Below are 12,435 nucleotides of genomic sequence, written 5' to 3' on the forward strand. Positions count from 1 at the left end.
GCAGGTTTGGAGGCTCCATCCTGAGCATTGTCCACGCACAATGGTGAAGAGCCCAGTGCTGATTGGGCACATTAGATGGCAGGAGCAGTTGGGATGTGTATTGAGCACCACTATGTGTGTAACCAGAGCCAATATATTCTTGGTGAAGCATCATATGGGACCCATTAATATATAGAGCATCATATGGGACCCCGGCTATTCCCCCTCCTCTCCCCTCTGTCAATTCCTTCACTGGCTCCCCATTGCCCAGAGACTCCAGTACAAAACCCTAACCATGACATACAAAGCCATCCACAACCTGTCTCCTCCATACATCTGTGACCTCGTCTCCCGGTACTCTCCTACCCGCAACCTCCGATCCTCACAAGATCTCCTACTCTACTCCCCTCTTATCTCCTCTTCCCACAATCGTATACAAGATTTCTCTCGCGTATCACCCCTACTCTGGAACTCTCTACCCCAACATATCAGACTCTCGCCTACCATCGAAACCTTCAAAAAGAACCTGAAGACCCACCTCTTCCGACAAGCCTACAACCTGCAGTAACCACCGATAGATCAAACCACTGCATGACCAGCTCTATCCTCATCTACTGTATTCTCACCCATCCCTTGTAGATTGTGAGCCCTCGCGGGCAGGGTCCTCACTCCTCATGTACCAGTCGTGACTTGTATTGTGTAAGATTACTGTACTTGTTTTTTATTATGTATACCATTTCTCACATGTAAAGCGCTATGGAATAAATGGCGCTATAATAATAAATAATAATAATAATTATATATGGAGCATCTTATTGGGCCCATTTTGTTTGGAGCAATATATGTGGCCCATCATATACTGTATGGAGCAATATATGGGGCTCATTATACTGTATGGAGCAATATATGGGGCCCATTATTCTGTATGGAGCAATATATGGGGCTCATTATACTGTATGGAGTAATATATGGGGCTCATTATTCTGTATGGAGTAAAATATGGGGCTCATTCTGTAAGGAGCACTGTGGTGTCCATAATACTGTATGGAGCAATATTTGGGGCTCATATATTGTATGGAGCAATATATGGGGCTCATTATACTGTATGGAGCATTATATGTGGCTCAATATACTGTATGGAGCATTATATGTGGTTCATAATACTGTATGGAGGAATATATGGGGCTCATTATACTGTATGGAGCATTATATGGGGCTCATTATACTGTATGGAGCAATATATGGGCTCATTATACTATATGGAGCAATATATGGAGCTCATTATATTATATGCAGCAATATGTGGGGCTCATTATACTGTATGCAGCAATATATGGGTCTCATACTGTATGGAGCAATATATGGGGCTCATTATACTATATGGAGCAATATATGGGGCTCATTATTCTGTATGGAGCACTATGTGGTAACCATAATACTGTATGGAGAACTGTACTGTCTGGTTTCTGAGCTATTGTAGAATTTACAATAGATATTACTCATGTAATGCAAAAAGTGAAATCTTTTGCATTGTACTATATCTATACTTCTCTGCCGTATCTGTGCATCATGAATTGTGGTATGTGTTAAAGGGACCCTCTGAGACTCTTTCGCCCGGGGCCCACGAAAACCTGGGGCCGGCCCTGACATCTGGCTACATTCCGACTAAACGTGTCCGGCCTTGCTCAATTCATTCTCATTGAGTGAAGCCACGCATGTCTAGACCTAGTAGCAAAGCCACAAAAGAGGGCTAAAAATCCTCCAAAAAATCAAGAATACAGCTGTATCGACGCATGTCTAGTCAGCACGTGACCACATATATGCAAATCGCCGGCACCAGAGAATCCTGACAGCGTGCACTGTGAGAATTCAGAAGTCTGCAGTCAGATAGAATGACTGCAGACGCATCACAAACTTGGACAACCCCTTTAATGATCCTAACATAAATAAAAATGAGAATTAGCATCACAAAAAAACATTTATATCCAGGTACCTGATGGATGAACGACTCTAGAGACAACGTCTCGTTCTTTTCATCTTCATTTTGTCAAGATGCCATGATGACTTTTCTCATCCACAGCCGTCTCTGCAGACTTCCGTCTTCTCCGGTCTTCTGCAGCACGTCCCCACAAGATGCCCTTAAAGATAGCAGTGTCAGTATAATGCTCATGAATAAAAATATCTGCCCTATGCTGATCTCCTGAATAAATTATTGCCCCTCACTATATTCCCTGGACAGAATATGACCCCCACACTGTCCCGGTGCATGCTCTCCACACTGCTCTCTCCTTTCCATACTGGACTGTCTCTTCACTCTGTGCCCCCCTATAGGGCCTAGTGTTTGTACTATGCCCCCTCCCCACACTCCCCCTCCCTGGTTTTGACCTTACTGTTTCCTCATACATTCCCACCATTTCCCCACTTGCCTTTGATACTGTGGCTTCAAATCTTTCCCGCTCTCCATATTTTGTCTGCACCTGTCTCTCCCTTGCTCCCCAAAACTTGTGTCCTCAAATCCCTCCCCACACAGTAAATCTTCACCCCACCGAATAAATCCCTCCCAACACAGAATAAATCCCTCCCAACACAGAATAAATTCCTCCCAACAGAATAAATCTTCCCCCACAGAATAAATCTCTCCCCCAAAGAGTAAATCCTACCCCCACAGAATTTCTCACCACAGAATAAATTTCTCCCCCACAGAATAAATTTCTCCCCCACAGAATAAATCTTCCTTCCCACAGAATAAATCCTCCCATAGAATAAGTTCCCCCACCCACGCACAGTTACATTTGATCTTCAGCTCCGGTGTGGAGCATTTACCACTAGTGATGAGTGAGTGTACTCGTTGCTCGAGTTTTCCCGCGCATGCTCGGGTGACCTCCGAGTATTTATGACTGCTCGGAGATTTAGTTTTCTAGCCTGCTTGATTACATGTGGGGATTCCCTAGCAACCAGGTAACCCCCACATGTACTCAGCCTGGCTGGTAGCTGTAAATCATTCAGCTGCCGTGATGAAAACTAAATCTCCGAGCAGTTATAAATACTCGGAGGACACCTGAGCGTGCTCGAGAAAACTCGAGCAACGAGTACACTCGCTCATCACTACTTACCTCCAATGTTCTTCACGCAAGTGACACCAGCAACATGATCACATGACTTGATCATGCTGCTGGTGTTGCTCTGACCCGGCGGTACAAGACACGAGAACAATTGTTTAATGGGAGGTGGTGCGCACAGCTTATCTGTGACAGCTTTCAGCTTGGCAGCGAGATCAGAGAATGTCCGACTCCCAGTCGCATTTAGGCGGGCCGGCTGCGTGCCCCTGCTGGCTGCGCCCAGGGCATATGCCCGGCTGCTCCCCCCTAGATACGCCTTTGTACAGTATATACTGATCATCACCTATCAGGGGTATTCAGCACTGCAGACTTTCTGCCCATACACATAGGGATATGAAGACTGAGGCAGGACTTGTGCGTGGACCTGTCGTCTACGCACTCTTCTGAAGACAACAGGTGCATGAGCGCTAATGTAGCCCCCTATTATGTTGTTGATGAGGACTCACAGTTTATTTTATTGTTAGTTTAATACTAGGACCAATTATGTGTAGAGCTGTTGGTGTCAAAGTGCAAGTGTATGCGGACTGCAGTTTAATACCATAACAACCTACAATAATATTCCACTAATATTTAGAAATGTGGAGCTAGTCAAAATACTAATTGTCAAAGATCACAGCCAGGGGGATCACTCTTGAGTCCACCATGCTTTTATCTTATTTTCACTAACAACCCTCTGCTGCCCCCTATCTTCAGGACAATTACACAATTGACCAATGACCAGTGGATGAGACTGCAGGTTGTTTCCACTACTAGGCCGGTTATTGGAGAACTAACAGTGAGTGTACGGTATAACCACCTCCGATTCCAACGCATGGAATATATATATAAACCTCGATACGGTCACTGCTGACTCTATGATAATCCAAGAACTACTCGCTACTACCATCAATTTTTTTTTACAGGCTGATCGGACGTCTGGGTTCTTGTAGTGTATTGCTTTCAGGAGTGTGGTTTACAGAACAAAAGGAGCAGAACTTTTACATTTTATATTTAATCCAGTATGATAGGCAAACGGGACAAACAATACAGCATATACAATTGCATAAAATAAACAGGATTTCCGAAAGAAACTTACTAACCGATGGTCAGAGATTAGCAAAGGAAAGCACTTCCATTGGAAACGTCCAGTGAACGTGGATCATGCTTACACTGACATGTATCTCTCTGCATGGAACCCAGATCATAATTTGCCTTGATCTTTTATCAGCACCTAAGTTACACCCACACACCTCCCCTTGAGGACTTATAACAGGGCTGGTCATGGGATGATGCTTTAGTTTCAGAAAATTACGATATTCCCAACAGTCACAATATCTTCACTCCTGATGATCACAGGCATTAGATATCACCATCATATATTTTATCAGGATTTTACCTTTTCGTAGATAGAAAACACGGCATGTTTATCGTCAGCAATCTGGCCACAATTGATTTGGGAATTATAAGCATTTTTCACAGTTATGAAAAATTATCCATATTCTTCCCCTATTGGTCCTGAAGTTCAAAATGTATGTCCCATCAATATCGGATCTATACGATCTCAAATATTCGTAACTGCACATTGGAGATACAAAGTCTTGGGGAAGTATTTTCATCCTAGCAGCTCATCATGCAGAAGAACCCACTGAACCTCCCTTAATCAAACAAATATACCCCAGACCTCATATCCATTCCCAGCAAATATACTAGTCTTAGTTACCTGTCCACACTAAGGAGTATGGGTTTCCAAAAGGAGTTTTAATTAGTTTTACCACTTCCCAGCCATATGTAATTTCCTCACTTCCCTATGACAACATGTGGTCCTACTTCAAGGAGGCTCTTAGATTGCAAGTTCTGTCTCTTTGAGAGAGTCTGTGTGAGAGAGGAGGGTGGTGACTGAGTGCCCCCTCCCTGGAGATGTGTTCTTGATTTTAATATTTTCTATGACACGAATAGAAAACCCCCAAAAATTGTGTATTTGATGGAGTAAGAATAAATAATATACCCAATCGAAAAAGACATAAGACCAACTGATAATAGTGAAACAGTAATATCAAGCTTATTGAATAGCTATAAAACGTATTACATAAGGGTTGAGAGATTTGTAAAAGATGAACATATATCAAGATGATTATGGAAAATCATCCACAACGGAATCAATAAATTCCTGATAAGAGAGACACCGTAACCCCCAAAGGAACAATGCTGCCCCAAAAGATATAAATATGCACATAATTAGGGCATGACAATAAAAACTGTACAAGTGACATATAAGATAAATGACATATGAAGCTATATACATAGAATGTCTCACGGAGTATGGATTGACTAAATCTATAATTAACACCTACAAATGTTTTAAGGTAAACACAACCTGGCACCTACAAACTGAATTAAATCCTAGGTGTTGTTAATACATATAGGACAAAGCAAGTTCAAAGAAGAGCTACCACGATTGTGAGCAGAATGCAAACTATGTCCTACGAGGAACAGATAAAGGATCTGGGAATGTTTAGCTTGCAAAAAGGAAGGCTAAGAGGAGACTTAATAGCTGTCTACAAATATCTGAGGGGCTGTCACAGTGTAGAGGGATCATCCTATTATTTACACATGGAAACACGAGAAGCAATGGAATGAAACGGAGACGATATACCGTATAGACTCGAGTATAAGCCGACCCGAGTATAAGATGACCCCCCTAATTTTCCCACAAAAAACTGGGAAAACATAATGACTCGAGTATAAGCCTAGGGTGGGAAATGCAGTAGCTACTGGTAAATTTCAAAAGTAAAAACAGATACCAATAAAAGTAAAATTAATTGAGACATCAGTAGGTTAAGTGTTTTTGAATATCCATGTTGAATCAGGAGCCCCATATAATGCTCCATACAGTTCATGATGGGCCCCTTAAGATGCTCCATACAAAATACGCCCCATATAATGCTCCATAAAATTTATGATGGGCCCCATAAGATGCTCCATATTAAAATATGCTCCATATAATCCTGCATAAAGGTTAATAATGGCCCCATAAGATGCTCCATAGACACATTTGCCCAATATAATGCTGCACAAATGTTGATTACGGCCCCATAAGATGCTCCATAGAGATATTTAACCCATATAGTGCTGCACAAACGTTAATTGTGGCCCCATAAGATGCTCCATACAGACACTTGCCTCATTTGCTGTTGCTGCAATAAAAAAAAGTCACATACTCACCTCTCGTCGCTCAGGCCCCCAGCACTTTAAATATTCACCTTTCCGGCCGCCGCTCCGTCTTCAGCGTCTTCTGCACTGACGTTCAGGCCGAGGGCGCGCACTAACCACGTCACCGCGCCCTCTGACCTGAGTGTCACTGCAGAAGATGCTGAAGACGGAGCGGCGGCTGGAACGAGGAGAGGTGAATATCGCGCAGCGCTGCGCTCTCCCTCCCCATTATACTCACCTGCTCCTGGCACGATGTCCCTGGTTCCCCGGCGCCACATCTTCTTCCTGTATTGAGCGGTCTCATGGTACCCCTCATTACAGTAATGAATATGCGGCTCCACCCCTATGGGAAGTGGAGCTGCATATTCATTACTGTAATGAGCGGTACCATGTGACCGCTCAGTACAGGAAGAAGCTGAGGCGCTGGAAGAACCAGGGACGTGCAGGGACCGCGCCAGGAGCAGGTGAGTATTACACAGCCCCCGCTCCCCCTCCCTTGCCGAACCCTGGGTATAACTTGAGTATAAGCCGAGAGGGGGACTTTCAGCCCCCAAAAATGGGCTGAAAATCTCGGCTTATACTCGAGTATATACGGTAGATTATATATTAGAAAACACTATTTGACAATGAGGGTGATCAATGAGTGAGACAAGCGGCCACGAGAGGTGGTGAGTTCTCCTTCAATGGAAGACTTCACCCAGAGGCTGGACAGATATCTATCTGAGATGGGTTAGTGAATCCTGCATTGAGCAGGGGGTTGGACACGATGACCCTAGAGGTTCCTTCCAACTCTTAATATGCTAGGATTTTATGATCTAATAAGCATCATGTCGCAAATGGAGTGCATAAAGTAGTATCATCATCATAGATATGTGATACCTTGGCACATGACGAGCTACTGTAAGCAATACTCCGGGAGAGACAATAGGAGAGGCGAGCACAATCACAGAATACATGGATTGACAGGATGTGAATGCACATCCAGCTGATATTCATTGCAGCACAGAGACCCGTCGGGTCCCTGCACCGCGATACACACTGCTGGCCAATTAGAGGCCGGCAGCTGATAAGGCATGCTAGTTATTGACAGCACCTGGCAGTGATATCATGTGCTCCCTGTTGCTTGCACATTGACGTCAGCTGGGGAAGTTGAGTAGAATAGTTGTTTTTTTAAGCTGTCAAAGAACAGTGACGTATGTGCCAGGGTGGGGGATATTACTAGATAATGGGGGCGAGGGGTGGGGGCAGCGTGTATATTCCTATAGGAGTTAGAATACCACAAGGGCCCATGCATATGACCAACATGCAGGATGGGGAAGGTCCACATTTTGCACTTGAGCACATTGGACTCAAGTTACACCACTGAGTATGAGTACTGGGACAGCTTTACAGATGGCTCTCAACACTGGGCATCTTACACTAGGAGCAACCATAATGTAAAATGTCACTGATATAATTGAGATACATATATTAATAATATAATAGATAAGTATATTAAAATAATTCTGAATTAGATTTTTTCTTCTTTTTTCAGGTGAAGACAGTATGAGAATGTCCTATAAAAATCTCCTTTTGTCTCCCTATAATGAAGTAGCAGATTCACAGATTGCAAACAGTTACGCTGCACTTAGACTTGAAAACAGATTGGCATTGTCTGAATGTGGGGAAGAGAAATCTAATCATTACAAAGATGATGGTCCCTATTCTTGTACAGAGTGTATGAGGTGTTTTAAAAAGAAATCCATTCTCATTGTACACTTGAGAAGACACACAGGGGAGAAGCCATTTTCATGTTCAGAATGTGGGAAATGCTTTATCCGGAAATCAGATCTTGTTGGACATCAGAGAATTCACAAAGCAGAGAAGCCATTTTGTTGTATTACATGTGGGAAGTGTTTTGCTTATAGATCACAAGTTACAGAACATTTGAGAACTCACACAAGGAAGAAGCCATTTTCATGTTCAGAATGTGAAAAATGTTTCAAGAGTAAATCAGATCTTGATAAACATCAGAGGACACACACAGGTGAGAGGCCTTATTCATGTCCCGAATGTGGAAAAACTTTTGTACAGAAAACAAGTCTTAAAAACCATCAAAGAATTCACACAGGGGAGAAGCCATTTTCTTGCTCTGAATGTGGGAAAAGCTTTTTTGTTAAAGATCGGCTGACGAGACACGAGAAAAGTCACATTGGGGAGAAGTCATTTTCATGTGTAATATGTGGAAAATGCTATATGCGTAAAGAAGCTCTTGAGATACATCAGAGAGTTCACACAGGGCAGAAGCCATATTCATGTCCTGAATGTGATAAGTGTTTTAGTCAGAAATCAAGTCTTAATGAACATGTAAAAATTCACACAGGGGAGAAACCGTTTTCATGCTCAGAATGTGGAAAATGTTTTAGTCATAAAGCCATTCTTCTTCAACATCTGAGAATTCACACAGGGGAAAAGCCATTTTCATGTGCAGAATGTAAGAAATGTTTTGGTCAGAAAGCGATGCTTTATCAACATCTCCAAATTCACAAAAAGGAAAAACATTGTTCATGTCCAGAATGTGGAAAATGTTTTCAACATAAACCACATCTTGTTTCACATGAAAAGTTACAGAAGAGAGAAAACATTTTAACCTTGTAGGAAATTTGGCAGGTGTATGGCTCTGTTGTAGGACCTGTTGTCTCAGGAAGCTTTCTGATGTAGAACTTAAATGTCGTGCTGCAATACAGAAAAATATCACTAAGTTTTTGTTTCATTTCAGAGATACCTGTTGTGTGTTAATGTCGCAAGTCATCATTGATAACTTAACCCTGTCGGAGCCTAAGTGTTTGTTTTTTGTGTTTTTATTTTTTATTTTTATTAATGAGTTCTCGTATGGGGCTGTCATTCTGTTTGTGGGGATATACTGTGGAAGTCATCGTAGTGTGTGGGAGGATGTGGGACATCATAAAGTATGGGGAGCTGTGGGACCATTAACTGTTTGTGAGAGAAACGTGAGGTGATTAATTTGTGTGGAAAAACTGTGGGGGCTATAATAATGTGTGGGGGACTGTGGAGGTGATTATACTGAGTGACTGCATTATACTGTGTCTATAGGGAGGGTTCTGTGAGGGTGATCATGCTATGTCAGGGCTATCATACTGTGTGGATGGCTGTAGGGGTCATCATACTGTGTGAAGCAACTGTGGGGGCATCATACTGTGTGAGGATTGTATGATGGGACCATGAGGCCCCTCATACTTTACGTGCGGCCATCATACTATGGAGAAGGCCATCATTTTGTATGGTGTGACTGTGGGGGCAGACACTAGTCAATACTCTTGAAAACGCTGCGATGCTGGGTAATCAAAAGATCCCATGTCAGAAGCCAGGAGGGTACATCATAGACAGAGGGGTGAGACAAAAGAATAGTCTGGTCATGCTCCAGGGGTCAAAATACCAGGAACATAGCGGATCAAGCAAAGGGTCAAAGCAAACGGATGGTCAGAGGATGGTCCTAGGTCAGGCAGCAGTAGATCAGAGCACAGAGAAACAGGGCAAACGTACACCTGTGAGCAAGAAGCTACAATTGGCACTAGTCTGAGGTAGAGAGCTGACTTAATATCCATGTAATTATCTGAACAGGAGACACATGGATGAAGCTCAGGCAACATCCTAACTTCAATTGGTCGGCTAAACTGTCATTCAAGACACTGACAGCACAGAACACTCCAGCATCCGATTGGGCAGCGGAGCTGTCCATCAAATACTAACAGCTCCTCATCCCCCTGCTCTAGATTGGACATACACTAATTTTTTGCCTTCAGACACACAAAGGTGGAATTGTGAAAGCATCATACTGTGAAAGTGGACTGGGTGGTAATCATACTGCATGTGGGGCCATCATACTGTGTGGAAAGCTGTGGGTGCATCATACTATGTTGTATTCACTGGGCACCTCACAATGTGAGGGAACTGTGAGGACATAATACTATGTGGGGGTACTATGGGGGCATCGTGATGTGTTGGGGGCACTGCAGTGGCTTCTTTGCTGTCTGTACTGTGGCATCACCATAATGTGAGTGCTAAGGCTACTGTTGAGGAATTAACTGTGGGGGTGGGGTATTATACCAACATCATACAGGGAGCAGGGAAAGGGATTAGTGGTGCCTCACCGGAATCCAAATGAACACCGGTGCCAGGAACAAGTGGCTGGATACCATTCAATAGCAACAGCAAAAAGGAAAAGAAAAAGTTCCAGCACCAGGCGTCTCTTCATAAAATCTTCAGTACTTTATTCTCATGTTAAGAAAAAAACATCATGTGGGGACGCAGCCCCTACACGCCTGACGCATTTCCAACAAAGTTCTTAATCATAGGCATATGAACAATACATAAAAACATCCTTATATACCATTCCATTAAGTAAAACCATGTACACCTGTTACTTAACATGATTGGTTTACATTCATTACAAAATCAAATGTGAAGCCGACCAGAACTCACGACGCCTACTCAGATTATCGCCTGCTTATCAACACAAAATAAGTTTGTGAGAGATTTTCCCACTGACTCAATATAACAACTCTGTGGATTAGCCTGTGTGTTGTGCATCACAGCTGAGCATCTGCTACAATAATATCCAATACAACCTGAATATAAGCGTCCGGGAGCACTCTTCCAGTATCAGTCCAACGTCATACAGGGAGCAGGGAATGTTCTGAACTGGTGATTTAGAACCACAATGGACCTGGTGGTTAAGAGCACACAAAATGACCTGAAAGTTACTAATAACATAGGACGAGCTCTGAGACGTGGGAACTCTGCTGACCGCAATCCCTAATCCTATCACACCACACTAGAAGTAGCCGTGGAGCGCTCCTGACCAGACCTAGGCGCCTCGGCACAGCCTGAGAAACTAGCTAGCCCTGAAGATAGAAAAATAAGCCTACCTTGCCTCAGAGAAATTCCTCAATGGAAAAGGCAGCCCCCCACATATAATGACTGTGAGTAAAGATGAAAATACAAACACAGAGATGAAATAGATTTTAGCAAAGTGAGGCCCGACTTACTGAATAGACCGAGGATAGGAAAGATAGCTTTGCGGTCAGCACAAAAACCTACAAACAACCACACAGAGGGCGCAAAAAGACCCTCCACACCGACTAACGGTACGGAGGTGCTCCCTCTGCGTCCCAGAGCTTCCAGCAAGCAAGACAAACCAATATAGCAAGCTGGACAGAAAAAATAGCAAACAAAAGAAACACAAGCAGAACTTAGCTTATGCAGGGAAGACAGGTCACAAGAACGATCCAGGAGAGAGCAAGACCAATACTGGAACATTGACTGGAGGCAAGGAACAAAGAACTAGGTGGAGTTAAATAGAGCAGCACCTAACGACTTAACCTCGTCACCTGAGGAAGGAAACTCAGAAGCCGCAGCCCCACTCACATCCACCAGAGGAAGACCATGGACAGAACCAGCCGAAGTACCACTCATGACCACAGGAGGGAGCTTGACCACAGAATTCACAACAGTACCCCCCCTTCAGGAGGGGTCACCGAACCCTCACCAGAGCCCCCAGGCCGACCAGGATGGGCCAAATGAAAGGCACGAACCAGATCGGCAGCATGAACATCAGAGGCAAAGACCCAGGAATTATCTTCCTGACCATAACCCTTCCACTTAACCAGGTACTGGAGTTTCCGTCTCGAAATACGAGAATCCAAAATCTTCTCCACCACATACTCCAACTCCCCCTCAACCAAAACCGGGGCAGGAGGATCAACGGATGCAACCACAGGTGCCACATATCTCCGCAACAATGACCTATGGAATACATTATGGATGGAAAAAGAAGCTGGAAGGGTCAAACGAAACGACACAGGATTAAGAACCTCAGAAATCCTATACGGACCAATGAAACGAGGCTTAAACTTAGGAGAGGAAACTTTCATAGGAATATGACGAGATGACAACCAAACCAAATCCCCAACACGAAGTCGGGGACCCACACAGCGCCTGCGGTTAGCGAAACGTTGAGCCTTCTCCTGGGACAATGTCAAATTGTCCACTACATGAGTCCAAATCTGCTGCAACCTATCCACCACAGTATCCACACCAGGACAGTCCGAAGACTCAACCTGCCCTGAAGAGAAACGAGGATGGAAAC

General features: G+C 43.7%; 1 protein-coding gene across 1 annotated transcript in view; it reads left to right on the forward strand.

Annotated features, from left to right (window-relative positions):
* The window catches only part of LOC138671842 (zinc finger protein 420-like), a 79,750-nt gene that overhangs the window by 20,522 nt on the left and 46,793 nt on the right, over positions 1-12,435 (forward strand). Inside the window, exon 7 of the mRNA XM_069759973.1 lies at positions 7,822-8,920. Coding sequence (XP_069616074.1) covers positions 7,822-8,920 — 1,099 coding nt within the window. The remainder of the gene's footprint in view (positions 1-7,821; positions 8,921-12,435) is intronic.

The sequence above is a fragment of the Ranitomeya imitator genome, chromosome 3 (genome assembly GCF_032444005.1).
Source record: "Ranitomeya imitator isolate aRanImi1 chromosome 3, aRanImi1.pri, whole genome shotgun sequence".
Classification (NCBI taxonomy): domain Eukaryota; kingdom Metazoa; phylum Chordata; class Amphibia; order Anura; family Dendrobatidae; genus Ranitomeya; species Ranitomeya imitator.